This window comes from Limanda limanda, chromosome 5 (assembly GCF_963576545.1).
Source record: "Limanda limanda chromosome 5, fLimLim1.1, whole genome shotgun sequence".
NCBI classification, from domain to species: Eukaryota; Metazoa; Chordata; class Actinopteri; order Pleuronectiformes; family Pleuronectidae; genus Limanda; species Limanda limanda.
The window spans coordinates 17,773,214-17,797,025 of NC_083640.1; the positions used below are offsets into that span (position 1 = coordinate 17,773,214).

At 41.2% G+C, this 23,812-nt stretch overlaps 2 protein-coding genes across 2 annotated transcripts; one reads left to right on the plus strand and one right to left on the minus strand.

Annotated features, from left to right (window-relative positions):
• Window positions 1-952: 952 nt before the first annotated feature.
• Window positions 953-12,690, plus strand: smarcad1a (SWI/SNF-related, matrix-associated actin-dependent regulator of chromatin, subfamily a, containing DEAD/H box 1 a). Its single transcript, XM_061071703.1, has 23 exons — window positions 953-1,337; window positions 2,750-2,888; window positions 2,981-3,095; window positions 3,200-3,269; window positions 3,993-4,087; window positions 4,363-4,464; window positions 5,158-5,236; window positions 5,362-6,080; window positions 6,767-6,963; window positions 7,459-7,549; window positions 7,958-8,057; window positions 8,665-8,724; window positions 8,938-9,013; window positions 9,117-9,252; window positions 9,382-9,513; window positions 9,784-9,879; window positions 10,032-10,149; window positions 10,253-10,368; window positions 10,587-10,775; window positions 10,857-10,975; window positions 11,169-11,351; window positions 11,587-11,696; window positions 12,526-12,690. Exons 1-23 carry the CDS (start codon window positions 1,244-1,246, stop codon window positions 12,585-12,587), a joined length of 3,198 nt encoding a protein of 1,065 aa, XP_060927686.1. The 5' UTR covers window positions 953-1,243; the 3' UTR covers window positions 12,588-12,690.
• Window positions 12,691-14,221: 1,531 nt separating this feature from the next.
• Window positions 14,222-18,456, minus strand: LOC133001993 (perforin-1-like). The gene is made up of 5 exons (XM_061071720.1): window positions 18,122-18,456; window positions 16,208-16,483; window positions 15,803-16,074; window positions 15,498-15,639; window positions 14,222-15,364 (listed from the first exon to the last, which is right to left on the minus strand). The coding sequence occupies exons 2-5, from the start codon at window positions 16,475-16,477 to the stop codon at window positions 14,537-14,539; spliced, it is 1,512 nt and encodes a 503-aa protein (XP_060927703.1). The 5' UTR covers window positions 16,478-16,483; window positions 18,122-18,456; the 3' UTR covers window positions 14,222-14,536.
• Between the last annotated feature and the right edge of the window lie 5,356 nt (window positions 18,457-23,812).

The following is a 23,812-nucleotide window of genomic DNA, read 5'->3' on the forward strand; positions in this document are numbered from 1 at the left end:
AACAAACAAAGTAAACAAAGACAAAAGACAAAACAAAAGTAGGCTGCTACAACTTAAACTACTGGTAAAAACTCACTCAAGACACCAGCAAACATCAGGACCAAACAAAACAATCAGCGCTCTGACACAGCTCACCACAAAAGCCTCCTCTCGCCAACAAAACAAACACAGGACTATTTAAAGGGGAAGGGTTGACGAGAGATCTGTCACAGGTGGGGTGATTGGAAGATTGGATGCAGGTGAGATGAGCGGCCATGATACTTCTTCTTCTGGCCACTTCACTGGCACGTCCTGCCCAAGAGCTCCCCCTTCCAGTCACTGGAGGCATCACCAGTCTATAAGGACTTGGGAACAAAACAACAACACAAGACAGAACACAACACATGTATACATACAGGACATACAGAACACTGTCCGTAACACAAATACATAAATTATTAACCTATTAATATGGTGATATGGTGTCTCTATGATACAACGGCGGGGTCTAGAGGGAAATTTGAAACAAATTGGGCAGAGGGTTGTGATGTGAATGTGCTCCTGTGACTAGTAATAACATTTAACACGTAAAATATGGACAACATTTTATTCAGTTTTATTTAAAAAAAAATGTTCCACAGTGCTGGGTTTCAGGCGGTTTCTTTTTTTGCAAACAAATGCGCAATCAAGTCCCACGTCCACCGAATGTGAGGGGGGGATCCATTGCGTTTCGCTGCCCCTTAAATTTCGAATCGCACGCCAAACCCGGGAACCACTTCCTGACTCAGTCACGTGGTACAATACGAGCGATTTAACCCGTAACGCAGAGTGAAAGCTAAACCGGAAGTGTGCCGCGGTGTACTGTCTTGGTCCATTCGTTAATTCCCGCCCACCGCTTGCCCTGACCAATGAGAGGAGTCGGCTCCACATCCTGCGGGGCCGCCATAGTTCGCGGGAAACCGGCTGTTATCGTGATAGCAGGAGCAGAACAGAGCTGAAGACTCAGCACATTAAATTGAGACTAAACCACTCCGCCATTAATCGATGTGCTAAGAGCCACCGAGGCTACACACGGTTCAACGCCGCCGCCTTCGAGCTAGCGCTGCCCCCGCTGCTATGCTAACACTCGCCCGGTAGCTATAGTGTGTCACGTCGGCTAACGGGAAGAGCCGCTGCTACATGCGACCGGCCGCAGGAGACAGCGCCGACAGAAGAGAGACAAAGGCGGCCGCCGCTGTCAGTCCAGAAGTAGTCTCCGTTTAAGATGAGCTTGTTCAATTTGGACCGTTTTCGTTTCGACAAGAAGGCGCAGGACAGCGGCTCCAACAGCCCCGAGTCGGAGAAGGAGAATAAGCCAGGTATGTTAGCGCTAGCTTCCACTGCTGGGAGCCAGATGTGTGTCACACATGCTATCGTTAGCATCACTAGTTATGTCATGCTATTAATATGCATCCACCCTCCCCCCGTCAAACCGTCATGTCATTGTGTTGGTTTTGTTCCGAGAGGTTGTTTTGTTGTGTTGACGCTGGACAGTCAATTTAAACACAATTATCTCCAATGCAGCATGGAGTGACAGTGCTGTGTTTTAGAAATAGTTAGAGACAATGTCATCCCACTCGTCATGCTTCCAGACCAGAATCACATCATATAAACGCGTCGTGATGAGGTCACACGTGACGACACACACACATACCTGCTCTTCAAGTTCAAGTATGATCGTCAAAATGCATGATATATGTGAGGCCACTTTCTGTTCTGGGTCCCTCACATATCCACCATCTTTAATTTGTGGTTTCCTTGAAAGGAGTAAGATGGAATCCAAAGAGAGTGATGCAGTCATTGTATTAACCCTGTTAATATTGTGTCATTATTTAATAACCCAGCACATTTTTGCCTGGTGTCCCTCTTCTTATTTACACATCAATGGTAGTTGTGTTAATAGAAAACAGCCATTATCACTATCGGTTTGTAATGATGGACTCCTACAGAACCTTTAACATCAGAGGAGGGAAGAAGAACATAGCTGCAAACCTGGCCCTGTTCAGACCTTGTGTTGACATCCAAACTAACAGATCGGATTATAAGTGTTTCAGGTCTTCACCCATCCAAATGTCTGAAGTTCGATCTCTCAAATCGCATTTGGAGATCGTCTGAGACGCATGTGGCCACATTCTCTTTCCTGTGTGAAGGACCACCTCCTCAGCGTGTGTTCTCTTACCAGCCTCAGTTAAAAAATATGTGTTACTTACCATTCTCAGTCAATTTGTTTTTTTAGCCACCACCAGCACTATCAACATAGACTGCCACACAATGATTGATACTTTTCATAAATTGGTTACATTGTTCCCTTAAAACAATAGCTGCATGTATTTATTCATTCAGCCCCTCCTGACTCCACTCACTCTCTATCTTTCTCTCTTTTGCTCGAGTGGACACACTGAGACACACACACACACACAATTAATCATTGTCATGTGATTTATCCTTAAACTCAGACTAAGTTAAGACATAACTTGGATCGCATGAACACAAATGAAAAACATGGTTATTTGCATATATTGTGGGAAACGAAATCCAATCACAAGTGGTCACAGGAGACGAATTCAGGAAACGTTCTAATGCAATTTTCAGAACATTTTGGCTTAAAACTGTCCACTTGTGATCAGCTGCCTCAGGACAGATGTTAACCCCAGGTCTGAGCAGGGCCATCATAACCCAATTATTGCTGTGAGAGCATCTACTCACTTGTTTTTACCATCATGGTTTTCAGCTCAGATGAAGCGTGTCAAAGCTCCATCAAAGTCCCATGCCCGAGGAGTGGTTTACGAGGAAGACCTTTCTATCGACTTAGAAGATGACGAGGTCCTCTCTGAACCAAAGACCAGAGTAACTTCAAGTATGAAATCCAAGTAAGTGTCGGCTAAAATGTCAAGCTTTTCAATTGTGTCACACTCGTGGGGATTGGTACTGTTTTACAGTCGTGGTGCCTTTATTTCAACAGGAATCCAATTTGGAAACCGTCAGATCATACGGATAATGAGGAGAATAAGTCTGAGGAAAAAACAACCAGGCTTAAAGAGATGTTTCCTCAGATGACGAGGGAGGAGATACTCGAGGTGAGGCACCTTTTAAGCAAGTAACACACAAGTTAAACTCCATGGATGACGAATGGCGATTTTCAGTTCGCTGTTCTAAGCACATTGTTCTGTTCTGTTTTCAGGTCATTGGAAGCACAAGCACATTGGAAGAGGCTGTAGATGCCTGCTTTTTAAAGGGCTCTGATAACAAAGGTAAATAATCACTTTTTTCAAGAACCTAATAAAGGAACATCCTCAGTTCCATAAAGTATAGTTGTGGACATTTCTCAATAAATAGAGGCTTCACTATTCGGTCGTGGAAGTCTCTGCATTGATGCACTGACAGAACATAATCGATTCATGCCTTCCGCTACGTTCAGCCACTGCATAGTTATAACCGCCACTGCTTCAGAATCAAGACAGATGAACATTAAAAGTCTGGATGTCCTGTTCTGTGTCGGAGTTTCCTGTCCGTGTCGGCCTCCTCCCTTTTTAAAAAAACTTTTTTTGTAATTTACAGCTCAGTTGTAATAGCATTAATAATTCATATTTGTCTGACTGGATTTATTAACTGATGAAAAATCTGCCATGTGCAGTTATGTATAAAATTGTGAATGTGATACATTGAAATGCGTTTTTATGCACGATGGTGAAGATGCACACCTCTACCATAAAGAGGCATTTTATGGAGGAACAGTTTCTGATTTGTGGTCAATAATGTTTGGTTCATTCTCAAAGCTGTAAAGCAGAAAACATGATTCAAAACAGTAAATCTCAACCTGGTGCACAAAAATAAGAGGGTTTTTTTCAGATGTTTGAAATATGTTGCAGTAAAGCCACAGGGCTATGCATACAAAAACTATAGCTGCCTCACTGGCTACGTTTCTCATTAATATGGAACCACTGAGATAAATGGCCTTTTTTGTTTTTCCTCAGCTCCGGAACAAGACAAAAAGAGAAAGCTGGATGGATCCAGCAGTTCTCAGGACAGTGGTGAGATTCAAGAGACCAAGAAAAGGAGAGTGTCAGAGGTAAGATTACTAATGTTACAACCCTTCAGATTTAAATGATAACGGAATAACATGTACATATTATCACAGTTGAAATTTTAATTTTCAGATACATGTTTAATGAAGATTATTGTATGATGAACTTACACAGCTCCAAGCATTGTGTAAAGATCAGATTGATTGTGTGTTGAGGCTGATGATGTAAACAGCAGTGTGAACATTTTGGGTTTACTTTCCCTGCAAAGCACACATTTCAGTATTTTTTTTAAAGACCTTTTCATCTTAAAACCAAAAAGGTATTTGATGAAGATGACGATGATGCCAACGAGCCAAGCTGGGAGAAGCAGGAAGCCATGGTGAGAAGACTGCAGAAAAAGTTTCCTGACCAGGACAAGGAGGTGAGGACACACTGACACTGTCCTTCTCTTTAACTCACCAAGCCATGCTGTTAAGATTCATTTTAGTACAGTTTGATTCCACCTTCCTAAACAGATCATAGTCAACTCAACACGACAACTGTACTACGGTTGTGACTGAACTTAAATCCGTTTTATGTGATGTTCCACTAAAGGAAGAAAGAGGTATCGCTCTCCTCCCAGTTTTACCTTGCACACAATCAATTGCCTTGCAGTTTAAAACCATTCTGGAGCACACTCAGCCTTCATGACCACTCGTGCTTTTATTCATCGTCTTACAATTTTATACTTACAAGATATTTGACATAAATGGTTTAAGAAAACCAGCTTTCCAGCTGAAATGTACTGTAGCCAGGAGGAAAATTTGCCATGTATAAACACTATAGCCCTAACTTATATTATTTGCCGAATAAACAAATATTGACTGTTAAGGTGATGATTTTTTTTTACATCATAGAACCTAGACATTAGGACAAAAGAATGAACAATAAATCATTCAGAAACAGAGTTGCTACTCTTTCATCTTTTGTGTTAAATTATGCCTGTGCAAAGCAGAGCACTATCTATCATCCGTTTTACAGCTGCTTCTTATGACTTTACCATCAAACCAGACTATGGTTTTCAAGGTATCTGGAATCAGTACATTTTGTGTTAAAGCTCTGACCCTCATTTTAGGAGCTGCGGATGGTTCTCCAGGAACATGACTGGAATGCAGAGGAGGCTCTGCAGGTTCTCCAGATGTTCTCAGACCCAGGTGTGAACACAACTTCTTTATTCTGAATCCAGCCACCTTTTCATTGACTTCATGTGTATGTGTTCTTTTAACTTTCCTGTTGTCTGCTCATACTGATTCAAACTGTTGTTTTTTCCTGTTGTCAGATACCAGCTTCAGCGCACCTGAGTCAGAAGAAAAGAAATCCAGCAAATCAAAGAGTAAAGACAAGTCAAGCAGGGACCACAAAGAGTTGAGGCGCCACAAAGATCACAGAGACAGTACAAAGAGGAATGGTCATGAGAACTCTAAAGACCCCATAATTGTCAGTGAAACAGATGGAGACAGTACAGATGATACAGAAGCGTCAAAAGACAGTGAAGACGAATCAGACCCAGAAGACATTAACGTTTCCATACCCAACACAAGTAGAGCCTCCACTATGAACACGTGGCTACAAAAAATTTCTCGCCCAGTGTCTTCGTCCTCCTCTGTCAAGAAAACAACTACCTCTTCGTCCCTAAAGCATTCCTCTTCTCCCTCCTCCTCCTCCACCTCGTCCACTGCCCAGATGCTGTCCAGATTTGCCAGTGGCACGAGTATAGCGAAGAAACAGGCAGCAGAGAGAAAGACAAAGGCGCGTGCCTCTGATGAACGTGTCAGTTCTGAGGGTGAAAATGACGATGAAGAGGACACATTTAGCAGCGAGTTTGAAAACTCTGATGAGGAGCTTGACACTAAAGGTGCCATTACGGGAATAAAGAAGGAGGTGCTCAAGTTTTTCCAGGAAGAATCAAGAGATGAGCTGATGCTGATCGCTGGCTGTTCTGTTAAAAAGGCCCTGAAAATTGTGGAGCTGAGACCCTTTAGTAGCTGGAAAAGCCTGGTGAGAGAACATCTGTCTCCAAACAAATCCATTCAATAAATACTAAAATATAGGGTGGACAACATGCAGGTGATTCCTTCATGAGAAATAAAACAGTTTGCACAAGGTATCAATGGGGAAAGATGAAAAACACAGCCACTGACAGTATCTATAGAATACCTGGAAACTGCTCTTATTTGCGTATTTACTCATTGAGTTTACAGCTCCGAATTCTCTGTAGAACAGAGACCTCGTCTAATGTTTATTGAACAGCTAAATGCCACACATAACATCAGCCTTTCAACAGTCCCTTTATTCTCATACATCTATCCAATATCATTTTCGAAAATACCAAAGGCAGTGATGGACAATAACTATCACGGGATCTCCTGGTGGAGTTCAATCTTTCATATAAACCAAATAAATAAAACGTACAGTCACACTTCATGTGTGCTTTTCCTGATCATAGATATCTTGAACGTTTTTTTAATTAAAAAAACATGGTTACATAACTTACATTCTTGGTAGGACCACAACATCTATTAATTTATGCGTGAAGGGTTCCTTTAGGTATGACCTTGGTTAATATGGCAAATACCATTGCACACTAGACCAGCTCCACTTTATCGGTGTCTCTCCATGAGACAGATTGAAGTATTACTTTTATAAGGTACTTGAAACTCTGAACCATTTGTTCTGTCCTTCAGGTTGAAGTCTTTAACAAGGCCAATGGACTGTCGCAGGATTTACTCTTCGGCTGCAGACTTGTCCTCAGGGAGCGGAAGATGGTGGTGGGGCTCATGTCCAAATGTAATACTATTTCCTCAAAAATGCTCAAGCAAGTGACTGAAGTGATGGAGAAAGGCACAGGGGCCATGAAACAGCCCAGAATACTCAACAGCAAGTGAGTAAAATGCACATTAGGTTAAATTCATGAATATTCCATCAAACTAAATGTTCAAATCATCAGCTACTTTCTATAAATAACCTTATGATGGTCTGCAGACTTTAGTGTTTCCCCTAGGGCCTAAACAGTCTATTTTCTCATCAGAATTTTAGGCCTTATATGTTAAAATATTATGTGCTCTGTATAAATTGTGACAACGTTAATTTAAGGCTACTACTTTTACTTCAAATGGGTTTTGGCAGCATACCTAGTTCCGGATTTCTCAGTTTGTTCTTTCTTAACAGTAATATTAGAACACTGTAATAAAACTACAAAAATGTCTAATGTGGAACTGATACGGTGCAATGATGCGTGGGTTACTGTTTAGCATATTTGTTTTCTTAAATGATTACTAAATGAAAACGGGACATATTAGAAAGAACTTACAGTTTGTGTTTTCATAAGATTAAATATCAGATTCTTGTTCTCAGCCTCTTAATGGTTGTCTTTCAGGTTACGACTGAAGCCCTATCAGCTGATTGGTCTGAAGTGGCTGCTGCTCCTGCATGAGCACAAGCTCAGTGGTATCCTCGCTGATGAAATGGTAAGACAACCAACCTCGGATCCGGGGGAAGAGACAAGGTGCACTACAAACATTTGTTCTTAAGCCCAGTGTTGTACTTAAATGGACATGTGAAAGTCAGTGCTGTGTCAGTATCAAATGGCTTTGTGTTGATATGTTTCAATCCTGAAGGTATATAAACAGAAAAGAAGAGGGCACAAAGAAATTGTTTAAGCTCCAAGACAGTAAGAGATGTTTTTTGTAGTTTAGGAAAGATGCACTGTGGGCAAAGTATGTCAGGATTTTTTCTGTCAACACGCGTTGAATATGATCTGAAACGCAGTTGTTAAAAAATCTTTTAATGTCCATGCACCTGGCTCCTCTTTTTTTAATCTTTGAGTTCGAAAGACTCCGTATCTCATCTTCCCTCTTCTCCTTCACTCCTCTCAGGGTTTGGGGAAAACTATCCAAGCCATAGCGTTTCTGGCCCAGCTATACGAGAATGGAATAGAGGGTCCTCATGTCCTCGTTGTGCCGTCCTCTACACTCGGTAATAGTCCCCACAAATCACACACTTTGCTATCTATAGTTTGCTTCATAACATGTTATGTATAGCAAACAACATATATTTAGATAATAATGTTATCAGGCATCAGGGGTCTTATATCTTTTGGTTATATGTAGAACTTCTCTATTGGACATTTAATATAAAAATCCTCATGTTTTACCTTGTGTCTTACTGTGTCTTCTCCTGGCTTCTGCGAAGAAAGGGGACAGTCATCTCTCTAATTGTCTCTAAGACTTATAAGAATGTTTGGACACTCCTTCTGTATATGTACACAACACCCTGAATCAAGCTTGGTTGTAGCAGTTACTGCTGATGATAAAACGGTTCTATCCCATGCTGTAGGTCTGTCACAACAGATTTTGACCTTGCCTTGTGTGCAGTCCTAGAGAAGTCTGTTGAATGAGTACATAGTTATTAATAAGGAGAATCAAACTAAATGAGAGAAATGGATATAGAACAGGAAAATAAATGAATGGTTGTAGCCTCCATAAAAGGAAAAGGGCAAAGCACTCTTAGCCTCACCAGCTTTTCCTCACAAATCAATTGTTCATTTTTGATTTATGCTTAATTAAATATCTCTTGCTTCTAGATAACTGGGTCAGAGAGCTCAAGCTGTGGTGCCCAAGCTTCAATGTTCTAATCTATTGCGGTAAGAAATCTCTCAGTAAATATAACCAATGCTGAACATGTGATGCCTGCTGTGAATGAGAACATTCTCATTCACATTTTTTTCTTTGATACCCTGCTATTGTGTGTACACGCCGTTAATCAGCGTCAATTCCTGATATGGGATTTTAACAAACAAACGTTATATTCTTTCACACTTTGAGCTGTTATGTTTGTGCTCTTGTGTTCTCTACAGGATCTGTGGAGGACCGCCGCTACCTCAGACACGACATCCTCAATGACAAATCTGATTTCCATGTCATAGTGACCACGTGAGCAAACGCACAGACCACCCGCTTCATATGTGAGAGATCATTGCTGTAAATATGCTACTTGAAGACCGAATGAGGAAAGTTTGTTTGCTTCGTTTTACAGATACAACTTGGCGATAGGAAACGATTACGACCGCAGCCTTTTCCGCAAGCTGCGTATGAAGTATGCTGTGTTTGATGAAGGTCACATGCTGAAGAACATGAGCAGCTTGCGATACCGCCACCTCATGGCTATTAATGTTAGTTCAATTTCTAATGTATTTTCCACCACAACCATTCAGCTGACTTCATGTCTGCCATCACATCTTTAGTTGCCTTTCTGTCTTTTTTACAGTTCGGGATGTCTCTCTGTCTCTCTTTTCCTTTAGGCCGAGCATCGTTTGCTGCTGACAGGAACTCCTTTACAGAACAACCTCTTAGAGTTGATGTCTCTCCTCAACTTCATCATGCCTTCTATGTTCTCCAGCACCACGACACAGCTCACCAAAATGTTCTCTATAGTAAGTGTGTCGGTGTGTGAGGCACAGTAAGCTCAGTTTGTAAGGCCACTCCATTTGAAGCTACTCAAACAACACTACCTGGGAAATATAAGCTTGTTATCTCCCTTTATATGTTCGGATTCACGATCAGCAAGATATTGTGTTCTTGGTTTTATACTTGAAATTATTGTTATATATATATATATATTGTATGAAATGAAGCTACGGGAGTAGTTGAGCAAAAATGTGTCTTTTCTGTTCCAATCTGACGAAAGTGTTTAATGTTTTAAGAAATCCCAAGACGAGCAGAGCCGTTTTGAAAGGGATCGTATTTCTCAGGCCAAACTCATCATGAAACCGTTTATCCTCCGAAGACTCAAGAGTGAGGTGAGTTGATCTTCTAAATGAAGACTTGACATTAAAATGTTATCTCAATTTTCTTTTCTCAGTTAATACCAATTGCTTCACAGTGTTTATGAAAACGTTGGTTAAAACCCTTGTTAGTGCTTTAAATAACTTGTGATGTTTCCTTCCTCCAGGTTTTAAAGCAGCTGCCAGCGAAGGAGGAGAAGGTGGAGTCCTGCTCGATGAGTGAGAAGCAGCAGGTGCTGTACGAGAAGCTCTTTAAAAAAATCAAGGCCTCCACCACTGGCGAGAGTAAGCCTCATTGAAATGGCTACATAGGCAGCTCCCTTGTCAATAACGGCATTATTTTGTACACAAAACAGAAATTAATGCATGGTTAATAATGTCTCTACAGAGCGGGAGCTGTGCAATGTGATGATGCAGTTGAGGAAGATGGCCAACCACCCACTGCTCCACAGACAGTACTACACCACAGAGAAGCTCAAAGCCATGAGCAAACTCATGCTCAAGGTCAGTCCTCTTTCACTCTCCTTTGTTCTTTTACTCTTTTAATTAATTCTGTACTTGACCTTCAGTTTGTATAATTTGAATTCTTCAACCATTCAATTGTTCATTATCCTTTTACTCCTCCATCTGTATTTCTCTGTTCCCATATTTTAACTGAACAATTGAATTTACGTTTTGTCTCAACAAAGGTTTCATCTATTTTTGTGTGTTTCCTTCCTCAGGAGCCAACTCACTTTGATGCAGATGCGGCTCTGATCCAGGAGGACATGGAGGTGATGTCAGACTTTGAGCTGCATCGTCTGTGCCAGCAATACTCCACCATCAGCTCCTACCAGCTTGAAAACAATCTCCTGCTTGACTCTGGGAAGTTCCACTACCTCAAAGAGATGCTGGCCTCTCTAAAAAACAAGGTATGTACTAATGTACAGAATCATGTGTGTGGACTGTGTGCAAAGGAATAAAATATAATTTATCATCATTAACTCCAACAGGGCGACAGAGTGGTATTATTCAGTCAGTTCACCATGATGCTGGACATTGTGGAAGTGATGCTGAAACATCACAAGCATCGTTACATCCGACTGGATGGATCTACACCCATAGCCGACAGGTCAGTTAGAGTTGTGCTTTATCCAATTGTTGATACGGTTAAACCCTTCCTAAATGTCCCCCCTGTACAATGGGATTTTGATGCTGAAGTTATGTAATAGTAAATAAGTCAAGCATAGTAATTTTCCAAGCTGTAACAAAGTTAAAAGAATTGTGTCACACATAATGACTCAAATGTTGTCTTCATCCTGCAGGATTGTGTTGATTGATGAGTTCAACACGGACCCTGAAATATTTGTGTTCCTGTTGTCAACTCGAGCTGGCGGCCTGGGCATCAACCTCACGTCAGCTAATGTTGTGATTCTACATGACATCGACTGCAACCCCTACAATGACAAACAGGCAGAAGACAGGTGTCACCGTGTGGGACAGACCAGGTAAGATGTAATCTGTTACGAATACTCCTGTCAAAGAATTTACTTATTTTTACTTCCAACAACTTATCAGCAGTTGGATTGAAAGAAAACACTGATGTTATATTCTCAGATTCAGATGTGATCCAAATCTCAGAATAAGACCATGCAATATTAATTGCTATTCTCAGATCTCATTAGAACTGTGCTTCATGTATTAATTGACTGTACAGACTAAACACACTTTCTTGTGTGTCAGGATTGTGAAGGTGATTAGGCTGATCAGTAAGGGCAGCATAGAGGACTGCATGCTGCAGCTGGGACAGAGGAAATTAAAGCTGGAGCAGGACATGACTGCTGCTGAACAGGGTGAGGACTCGCACGCACCTACACACGCATACCTTTTCTCAAATGCATGACCACCCTCTTTGATAATCACCCTAAAAACAAGTGTAGTTTGACATTGTTTAGTTAAAAAGTTAGTTAAGTTTCAAAATGTAAATAAAACTGATCAGAGGAGCGACACCTGTGATCATGCTGTATATCCTTTAATCTGGCCCTGTTAACTTTTTGAAATTGTAATTATGCCATGTATACATAAATAAAAGAAAAAAAACAGTTCATAGAAAATATAAACCACAAAAAAAACTGTCCAATAAAGTGCGTCTTAAGAAAGGATTTAAAAAAGGTTCCTCAGACGGAGCCTCAGGGCCCTGACTACAGACACTTTGTCCTCTTTTAGCTTTCCGTCGAGTTTCTGGAACAGATGAAAAGGAAAACAAATAAAAGCAGATGTGAAATCATATTTGTTAAACTGCTGGTCCGCCCCACATCTTTACTTCAGATTCAATCAGCTGATGGTAACTTTTAACCCCTTGTCCACCGCTTTGACCTAAAAAACACCGTAAACTCACCTGTCACCTCCACGCTGCTGTGAAACCCCCTTCGGATGAGGTGCAAAAGCAGTTTATGTATATGTAGAAATGTTGCTTGATACTACATGCTTATCAACTCCTCAAAAACGGCACCAAGCATGGATAATTTTTGTTTCCAGAGCAACATGTAAGCTCCAGGTCTGAAGCATGACATAGTCGAGCCATGTATTTTAGCTTTATTTTGTGACAAGCAGCTTTCAAATGATCTGACTTGAGATAACCGCAACATAAACCTCTGAAATAAAGCACTGTTTGTTCTTCAGGTGGTGAGGGATTCATACCTGAAGATATGGCATCTTTACTCAAAGCTTCACTGGGAATGTGATACACAAACACATGAAACCGGAGACGTTTTTGAAAGCATTCCTATGATCCTGGCCAGAAACTACTGAGAATCATATGCTGCAGGTTCTTGAAATGAATTCTGATTGACTGTGTAGCGTGCTAGCTGTGCCTAAAACACAATTTTTACCTGCTCTGAGTGTATGTTCTTACTTTGTCTATGAGACCAGTATTTACAGAGAAGGCTGAACAACAACAATTTAGCCGTTTTATTAATATGCACTTCACATGTTACGTATAAGATTCCAAAGTGTAGAAACGTGAAAGAACGTGGTTTTAAGAAGTTCAGCGAGAATTGGAGAACACCATCAACCGTTTAGTACTGAACATATAGACTGAAACAAAGTTTGCATAACTGAAGTGTTGTGAACAAAGCCTTGTCATATACATTTAGATAACTGTACTGTATGCTGGTTAGGACACTGAGAAGCCTGATGAAATATTCAGACGTGTTTTATGGTAATGATTCTTTCACAATAGGTGGTGCTCAGAGAATTGCACCTGACAGTGTTGCATCCTTGTCATTCCAGACAGTGATTTTAAAACATACTAGTTACCATCCCAATGATTTTCATTCTATTCAAAACTATTTTGGCACTTGTGGTTGCGTCGCAATTTCAGCCAAGTATCTGGAAAATTAATTCCTGTCCTCGTTAGTTTAATGTGTTGAGTTTCATCTTTCAAGCCCGGTTCGTTTCCTGTCCGAGACATGTCAAATGAATCAAGAGAATGTTTTTACTTTAAGTATGGTGCTTGAATCAGTTTCTTTGAGTTTGAGCCAAGCAACAAAGAAGATGATTTGAGGAATCAGCTGCTGCATTCATGTACTGTACAAGTGGCTAATGTGTTGTAAGTGTACAAGTGTTACTGTAAATGCTTTTACTAAGTCGTTTGTATGATTTCTAGATACCTGTTTAAACTTAATAATAAATATTGGAATAAATATGTGTGTGGTTATGCGTTTTGGGATTCAGCAAGAGGACCAATAGGTACCTGGATGAATTATAATGTAAGAAGTGCAGATCCAGTGTGCAGGATTTAACAAATCCTTTTTACTGCTGACACGCGCTCGACTTATCACGCAAGAGTCAGTCTCAGCTGTCAATAATGAGGTTTCACCCTGTTTTTAAAGCAAAGACTAATTAAATCCAAACTAACCCGAAAATTAACAATTAAAAAATACATCAATGTGATATGAACTACCTATAGTGACAGAACAAAATTAACATTGAGGAGATGGGCTGTTTCCAGCCACCAGGGGGATATGGAGACACTTTGCCTCACTTTCTAGAGCCATCATGTTCTCAAGCCTTATAAACGTTTATAGGATGTATTAGCACCTAGTGGTGAAGTTGCACATTGCATCAAACTGAATACATCCTCCTCTCCCAGGCATGTACGAGAACCTATGGTAGCCTTTTAATGCGAAAGGCCTTCTCTGAAGCCAGTGTGTGGTTTGTCTGTTCTAAGCTACTGTAGAATCCATGAAACAGGACCAATTGTCGATGTTGACAAAGTGCTCATTCTAGGTTGACAAAAACTTGTGTTTGAGCGTCAGTGTCAGTGCAGCAAAAGACAAGTAAAGGTAACAGGCAAAGTATGTAGCCGTGTCTTGAATCGACATGTCTTTATTTGGTTATGTACGATGGATGTAGAAGGACATTGACTTTGGTTGATTAATACAGAAACATTACAAGACATTGTTTACATAGAAGACACCTGGTTTCTGGTTTAATTCATGTTTACTACAAGATAATAATATGACATTTTTATGTTTATAGTTTACATGCAATTATAAAATGCCAAATATATTACACTTAAACATCATCTATCTATATGTATATCTACATCCATGTTGAAACATTGTCACCTAACAACCTACTCAGCATCGGGGGAGTAGCTTCCACACCTGAAGCCTGTCAAGTGAGCATCTCATCTGACGGTGAACTCATAGTAGAGAGCTCCTTCACTGAGCTCACTGATCACTTCCCAAGATCCCTTCTCAAGATACACATAACTTCTCCCAATCAGGTCATCATAGCGTACATCCGCGTCCCAGACTTCCACAAACAACTTATCAGAGCAGTCAACGTAATCAAAATAAAATACATCATTCCACACTGGGTAATTTCTTTCATTTATCGTGGAAGTTTTCTGGGTCCTGCCATTGTAGATGATTTTCACGTAGGCGTCTGTTTTTGAGAAGGGGTCCGAATTCAGGCCTGCAGCATGTTTGATCTTCACTCTGAGGGTTCCTATCACAGCCCTTTTTGGACGACCGTTGCGAACCAGGTTAGGAGTCAGGGAACTGCTCTTAGAATCAGGATGTCCCACCTGCAGCTGGTTCTCTTTAATGTAGTCAGTGACGATGCTTTTCAGATTGGCACTGATCTGCGAGTCCTTCACCAAACGGTGCAGAGGGAGGATGGCGTAGGAAACTACGTCAGGGTTGTCGTGGAGGCTGTTCATCCAGCTGCGGTACGCTTCAGATGGTTCTTGCTGGTGGAGGATGTCCCCCACTCCCCCCCCGATAACCTCGGTCTGGTGAGTCATGAAGGCTTGGTAGGAGCCCATGCTCATATTGCCCTTCAGGATGTTTTCACACTTGTTGGAGAAGGAAGCATTAACAGGGAGGAAACCTAGAGCCATTCGGAGTTCGTAGTTCAGGCAGTTATCGATCTCAGACTCTGAGTAACCCTTCATTGTGGCCACACAGTTCCTGAAGGCAGTGATTCGCTTCACCTTTCCACCAAGTTGGACCTAGGAAACAAAAATACTTACTTTTGGCTTTTCAGTAACTATTGTCATCCACCTCTGTGTCATTATCTCAGTAAATCACTATGAAAAGATGCATTTATTAAAAGGCGCAGAGAGAAGAGTGTGTTTCTCTGACCTGGCGTATATAGTGAGTTCCATAGGTGTCTATCAGACGTCTGTACTCGACTCTGTCCTGGCTTGTGTTTAAACTTGGTGGGAGTCGGTTCAGATGCTTTGTGAATTCTGTACTCAGCTGGGGATGATCAGCCAGCCTGTAGCTGAAGAAACAAAGGACATGCAGAGTGCCATGAGGCAATTAAAAAATAATCTTGACCTTTTTGTAACAAACACAATAAACATTCAAGTTCACTGTGCGGCCTTAAACCGTAGCAACCATGCCGATATATTTTTCTTTTGTGTGTACCATTAGTTCCCCTTTACCTGTAGTAGGTGCAACTGATTTCATGGGTGGCAAAAGTGACCTTTTCCCCACAGTGCTGTTGACCAGCAAACACTGCCAGTTCTGATCTGCTTCCTCCCAGCACTCCTGTGCCAACATTGTCGAGGCCCAATTCCACCTTCCAGTTGTTGTTAACCAGGGAGTTGGAGCTGCGCAGCAGGGAGTCCACCGAGTGGTGCAGGGCACTAGAAAGCTGCTGATTGCAGCCGCTGAGGGGATGCCAGTCCACCACCGCCGCTGGAAGCCTCTGAATCTGAGGAGGATTAAAAATGACCGGATGTACATGGGGATGCAGGTGTATAGGAAGAAAGCAGTTAAAGGAAGTGGACTACAACAGAGCAGGACGTGCTCTGAGAAGCCTGAGCAGTCTGGTAGTTTGACTCTACCTGTCCGTTTTGGAACCGGTTGGGACACAGTGTGCAGGTGCGGTTTTCAGCCAGGTGAGCTTCGACGTTGATGACATACGCGCCCGTTCGACGCATCCGCACCACATCGAAGCCCTCTCCTGCCAGGTTGTGGCCTGGGACAAAAGGAGCTTCTTCACACTCTGATCCAGAGCCAGTCCGACAGCCATGGACCCTGCAGACCTCCAACATGACTGACAAAGCCATTATCAACAGAATGAAGTTGCTCTGTTGATGTTTTCCTTCTGGCATGGTGACCTAAATGTAGCAGAGGACACAAAGGTTGAAGATGTTGCCGGTAAAGTCTGGATTTTAATAAGCTTGTGTCGTGTTCTTTTATCCCAAATATGAGAAGAGCCAGTCTCGTTTTTGTTCAACAAGTATTTTTTTAGAAGCAATAAAAAGGTATGAAAAGTACAGCAAAGCAATGGTCACCAAACGCACTGCCCCGATCCTCTAGCAGCACCGGGGCAGTCAAGAGTCGAATCAGTGTTGCCAACTCCTCAGTAAGGAAAGTGCTATTGGCTGTTGTTAAAGTCGCTTAAAGGGACTCTTACCTTTGTTGCATTTTTACACTTTTTTTGGATAAGGTTAAATTGGTATTAATAAGGTAATGACACTCTAAAATGCAAGACAGACCCACCAGGAGTAAAAACAAACAATTATTTCACTCTCATAATATTTAGTGAAAACTTCAACCAATAAAATTCTTCGGACCGAAGGACCTTATTGGCCGACAGACCTGTCTGTTTGCTGCATGGACATGCAGGTTTTCCGTCTGCTTCTTGTGGCGCATTCGGGCCGCGTCATCAAGGCATGTGAATGTAAATGTATATAACTTACCGAATCCATTGCTTTGGTAAACAAAAACTCACGTGTGTGCGCGGAGGCAGTAGATTGTAAGTCTGCTTGTAAATAAAGTTTCTTCAAAAAAACACCGCGGATGGGAACGAGGGGGTGGGGCATTGGAGGAAGGCGGGATGATTTGAATGTGCTGTAATTCTCAAATGCAACAAAGGTAAGAGTCCCTTTAATTACGTCATCGACTTATTTTCATAATTGTAATGGTCGCTGTGGGACATAAAAAAAAGTGAGAAGAAAACACTCTAAATATGTTTAGCTTGAGCTTTATTCTATGGGAGCATATTGCAATCACTTGAAAAACAAATTTTGTTTTTTTGAGATAATTATCTCTCCGAAATTCCGAGATAAGTTCTCAATGAAATTAAAAAAAAAAAAAAAAAAATGTATTCTTCTGTTGATTCTTGTTTTTTTTTATTTTTTATTTTGCAATTGAAATAGGCCATCACTACTCAAATTAACTTCATGACTATACTGCTGTGCCTACACCCACACACATTAATCAATTTTGTCCTGTATTGTTAAATGTTAGAATATCAAATTGAATCAAAAGGCTGTTCAGTGGGGTGGAACTGCTAGCTCTACGTCCAACCCTCCTCCTTTATCCGGGCTTGGGACTGGCAAAGTGATCCAAAAGAGACAAGGCAGAGCAAGTTTTTTTAATTTTTTTCTTAAGTTTGGTTCAGTTTTCAGGGTCCTGAAAGGATTCAGTTTCACCACGTTCCACACTAGAGGTGTGGACACGTCTTGATTCTTAGATGCATCACGATGTGTACTCTGCATCGATGAAGAGACTGAACTCAATGATTCATGTTTTCCAGTGACAATGAAGATACATTGACACTGACATCCCCCTCTGTAAACCAGGGCAGGATCAGCGGCGGCTTTGCGCATGCGCGATTCATTTTTACTATGGAGGACGCGGAGCGTGGGTCTCCTCTCTGCTCTGCCTGCAGCTGGGTCTGCTGCGCAAGGCTACTGGGAGACTCAGGCTACTGGGAGCTACTGGGAGACTGGGGCTACTGGGAGACTGACCGCCTGTTAGTCCTCTGGGACGACGGAGGGGCTCACGGCAGCACCCACTGCTCGTTGAGGACCGGAACTGCAGAACGATACGTGCTTCCACGTCAGTCTCCAAAACACCAGAAAAAGTCGCTAGATTTGTCGCTAGTTGCTTTTGACAAAAAAAAGTCGCCATGAGGATTTGGAAAGTTGCCAGATTTAGCAACAAAGTCGTCAACACTTCACCCAATGGACGGCGGTGGTAATATTTATAACAGTTGGTAGAAAAAGGATTGGTCAATAACGAGGCGGGGTTGCCGTGGTCCAGACTTGGTTCTATCTTGATGGTGCGCAGGCGTACTAGGCTACCAGCCTCTTGGCACTGGAATCAGTAAATGACAGGAGCCGCTCCCAGTTTAGCCCCTCCTTCGACTGCTGCTGGGTAAATATTGATATCATGACAGTGCGATTTTGTGTTTCATAAACACGCCTTGAATTGGCTAACGCCTTCAGAAGCTGGTGGCTTGAATTCTTTATAAGGTGTATGTCACAGTTTTCTTCTAAGCACAGTGCATTCATGTATGTGATGTTGATTAAAGCTAAGGAGTTATGCTTTAATATGAAAAGTTAGGTATGAGAACAAGTTAAAGTATGTATCTTATGCCACAGATTCACAGTCTCCACAACAGGCATTATCAGACAGGTGCGAGACTGAACTATGATGTGACGGACACACACACATACATTCTATTAACTTCAAGATTAACACCAGCCAGCAACGGCTATTAAAAATCATTGTGTGAAGGCCACATATTCTCCACATATTCAGCCCAAACGGCTCCTGCCCCCACCCCGGTCTAACGTCCTGCATTTGTTTAGAGTTCAGTTTCATTGCCATCATCACACACAGACACAGATAAACAGATTTAAAATCTTAACAAACATAGATTTAAAATCTCAACACTTGTGAGAGAACATTTTGCCACTTAATGTTCCCAACATGTCTCACGGGAATCTCAATGCAAGTAGCAAGTATTTTCAAAAGTTCCTTCAAATTAAAACACATTTTGCCAGGTTTTCTTTGGGCAGATTTTTAATAGCAGATGCACTTATTCTGTTACACAGTAAATGCAGATGAGCTCTTAATCCTCTCTGCTTTACATAAAGCAGTATTCCTGCAGCAGATGTTGTGTCAACAATAAAAACGTGACATGCACTAAAAACGGCAAACTATGCAGAAAGAATAAATGTGACTCTATCAACATCTATTGCACTTCTGTCCGTCCTGGGAGAGGGATCCCTCACATGTGGCTCTCTCTGAGGTTTGTAAGTATTTTTACCCTGTTAAAAGGGTTTTTAATAGTTTTTCCTTACTCTTGTTGAGGGTTAAAGGATGTCACACTATGTTAAATTCCTATGAGACAAATTTTGATTTGTGAATATGAGCTATACAAATAGAATTTGATTTATTGATGATTGATCTTACCTTGGACTGTATTTGTTTTAATGTCCTTCAGTCCGTCTCGTCATCTCCTTTTAGGAGTTGTCAGGCTATAACGTTTCTGCTGGAATTGAAATAACGGCCGAGGGAGCTTTTGCTGTCCTGAAATACCTATGAGAGAGTTCCCCTGCTTCACAGCTATGTATCTGTCTCTCTCTCCCTCCCTTTAATTTTTTCTCTCCACCAAAACCATACCAATTTCCTCATTGGTACAAAACTCATGACTGGTTTTGTTTTCAAGTTGAGACCCGTATGAATACCTCACAGCTGTGTGGTTGGTGTGCGCGTGCACATGTACAGCCGTGGCCAAAAGTTTTGAGAATGGCACAACATTTCGATGTTTTGTTCCCCGAGCCACTTGGTTATCACCTTTGCCTTATGGCAAGGTGCTCCATCATGCTGGAAAAGGCATTGTTCGTCACCAAACTGTTCTTGGGTGGCTGGGAGAAGTTGCTCTCAGAGGATGTTTTGGTACCATTCTTTATTCATGGCTGTGTTCTTAGGCAAAATTGTTAGTGAGCCCTATCCCTTGGCTGAGAAGCAACCCCACAGACGAATGGTCTCAGGATGCTTTAGTGTTGGCATGACACAGGACTGATGGTAACGCTCACCTTTTCTTCTCCGGGTAAGCTTTTTTCCAGATGTCCTAAACAATAGGTAAGGAGATTCATCAGAGAAAATTATTTTCCCCAGTCCTCAGCAGTCCAATCCCTGTACCTTTGGCAGAATATCAGGCTGTCCCTGATGTTTTTCCTGGAGAGAAGTGGCGTCTTTGCTGCCTTTCTTGACACCAGGCCATCCTCCAATAATCTTTGTGTCACTGTGCGTGCAGATGCACTCACACCTGACTGCTGCCATTCCTGAGCAAGCTCTGCACTAGTGGTGCCTAGATCCCGCATCTGAATCAACTTTATGAGACGGTCCTGTCGCTTGCCGGACTTTCTTGGGCGCCATGAAGCCTTCTTCTAACAATTGCACCTCTCTCCTTGAAGTTCTTGATCAGATAAATGGTAAATTTAGGTGCAATTTTACTAGCAGCAATATCCTGGCTTCTGAAGCCCTTTTTGTGCAAAACAATGATGACAGCACGTGTTTCCTCGCAGGTAACCATGGTTAACAGAAGGAAGAACAATGATTTCAAGCACCCCCCTCCTTGTAAAGCTTCCAGTCTGCTATTTTGTCTCAATCAGGATGACAGAGTGATCTCCAGCCTTGTCCTCGTCGACACTCTCACCCGTGTTAACAAGAGATGCACTGACATGATGTCAGCTGGTCCTTCTTTGGCAGGCCGGAAATGCAGTGGAAATGTTTTTTGGACATTAAGTTCATTTTCGTGGCAAAGAGGGACTTTGCAATTAATTGCAATTGATCTGATCACTCTTCATAACATTCTGGAGTATATGCAAATTGCCATCATAAAAACTGAGGCAGCAGACTTTGTGAAAATGAGTATTTGTGCCATTCTCAAAACTTTTGGCCACGGCTACATGTGTGGGGGGAGGGTGATTTTTATATTGTCACGAGAGAGGAGATGCACATTGGTCTGAGCACTCTTTACGGGAAATAAATGTGTGTATGCACATGCATGTGAGTGTGCACAGTACATGTCTGTTGTGAGTGAATGTGCGATCATGTCTATTTAATGTCTGGGCCTGCCTGTCTGTGTGCTGATAACCTTACCAAAACCACAAGGTCAGCTTTGCCATTGTCTATTTAAGGGTGTGGGTGGAATGTTGTGGTTTTCTCAGTAAGGTCCAGGAACATTAAAGTGTCGCTATTTCATTCAAAGAGAAACTGAGAAATATAAAATAAAAGGTTTTCCTACCCTGGTTTGCTGTTATATTTAGAGAACCAATATATAAATTGATGCCATATGTACAGACTAGTGAGAGGTCCAGTGATCTGTTTCAGCTTTTTGAACTAAACTTTACATGATCTATTAAAAACATATACACAGCATGCAGACATGTTAGAAGGCCATTAATTATGTCCTTGACCAACTACCAAGACATTATTTGGAAATTTAAGACATAGTCCTTGACCAGAGAGATAGCAAACATAAAGACATAGAGCCATGAGATTTTTTTTTAACAACTTTCATAGTTAATTCATAGTTTTGTATTGCAGAACAGCTTAGTAGTAACATTCAAAATGTATACACATATAGTTTTAAATTGCAAGTACAGTACCAAAATGATTGATACACAAATTACAAAGGGTCCACTATTTATCTGTGAAAAACATTTGTAAATGCATTTCTTTTTGATTGTACTTTTCAGTGCGGAGGTTCTTAAATGTGGGGGTAAAAATGAAATAACATTGTGCATCTCACCCTCATGGGGGCAGCATTGGTTCACTACAGCCTTTGGAAATCACGTCTGCTTCCAGTGAATCATTTAGTAATTTTAAAAGCAGATTTAGCTGAAATCAAGTATCTTGGTTGTAATTAAATGTTAGAAAGTGCAAAAGTCAAGAATTTGTTTATTATTAAATAGCCACATTGACCAGGAATTCTTAAAGAACTGCAACAAGATCTCCCTCTCCAGAAAAACAAATTTTTAAAGATTCAAAGATTTCTGAGGTGACAATCAACTTCAAAAAACGAAATCTCACTCATTAGAAGAACTTGTGTCAGGGAGAAAAGGCGCCAAGCAGTTTTTCCCCCTCAGGCATCATCTTGCTGTGTCTCCCTCTCTGCTTCATCACAACCAACCTCTCCACGTATTTCCTCATAGCCCGTCGCCATCCTGAACCGAGGGAGCCCTCTCCTTCTACAAACAAATTTTGACCTTGCCTTGTGTGCAGTATTAGAGAGGTCTGTTGAATAAGTACATAGAAATTAAGAAAGAGAATGAAAATAAATGAGAGAAATGAATCTACAACAGGAAAATAAATTGATGGTTGTAGCCTCCACAAAAGGAAAAGGACAAAGCACTCTTAGCCTCACCAGCTTTTCATCACAAATCAATTGTTCATTTTTGATTTATACTTAATTAAATATCTCTGCCTTCTAGATAACTGGGTCAGAGCGCTAGGCTGTGGTACCCAAGCTTCAATGTTCTAACTATATTAAAATAATAGTCAAATTGACAAGTTGACTAAAATGATTTACTCATCCTGCAGGATTGTGTTGATTGATGAGTTCAACACGGACCCTGAAATATTTGTGTTCCTGTTGTCAACTCGAGCTGGCGGCCTGGGCATCAACCTCACGTCAGCTAATGTCACGTCAGCTAATGCAGACATGTTAGAAGGCCATTAATTATGTCCTTGACCAACTACCAAGACATTATTTGGACATTTAAGACATTGTCCTTGACCAGAAAGATAGCAAACATAAAGACATACAGCCATGAGATTAAAAAAAATACCATTAATAGTTAATTCATAGTTGTGTATTGCAGAACAGTTTAGTAATAACAAACACAATTTATACACATATAGCTTTTAATTGCAAGTACAGTACCAAAATGATTCATGTAGAAATTACAAAGGGTCCACTAGTTATCTGTGAAAAACATTTGTAAATGCATTTCTTTTTGATTGTACTTTTCAGTGCTGAGGTTCTTAAATGTGGGGGTAAAAATGAAATAACATTGTGCATCTCACCCTCATGGGGGCAGCATTGGTTCACTACAGCCTTTGGAAATCACGTCTGATTCCAGTGAATCATTTCGTAATTTTAAAAGCAGATTTAGCTGAAATCAAGTATCTTGGATGTAATTAAATGTTAGAAAGTGCAAAAGTCAAGAATTTGTTTGTTATTAAATAGCAACATTGATTCAAACCAGGAATTCTTAAAGAACTGCAACAAGATCTCCCTCTCCAGAAAAACAAATTTTTAAAGATTCAAAGATTTCTGAGGTGACAATCGACTTCAAATCTAAATCTCACTCATTAGAAGAACTTGTGTCAGGGAGAAAAGGCGCCAAGCAGTTTTTCCCCGTCAGGCATCATCTTGCTGTGTCTCCCTCTCTGCTTCATCACAACCAACCTCTCCACGTATTTCCTCATAGCCCGTCGCCATCCCCAACCGAGGGAGCCCTCTCCTTCTACAAACAAATTTTGACCTTGCCTTGTGTGCAGTCTTAGAGAGGTCTGTTGAATAAGTACATAGAAATTAAGAAAGATAATGAAAATAAATGAGAGAAATGGATCTAGAACAGGAAAATAAATTGATGGTTGTAGCCTCCATAAAAGGAAAAGGGCAAAGCACTCTTAGC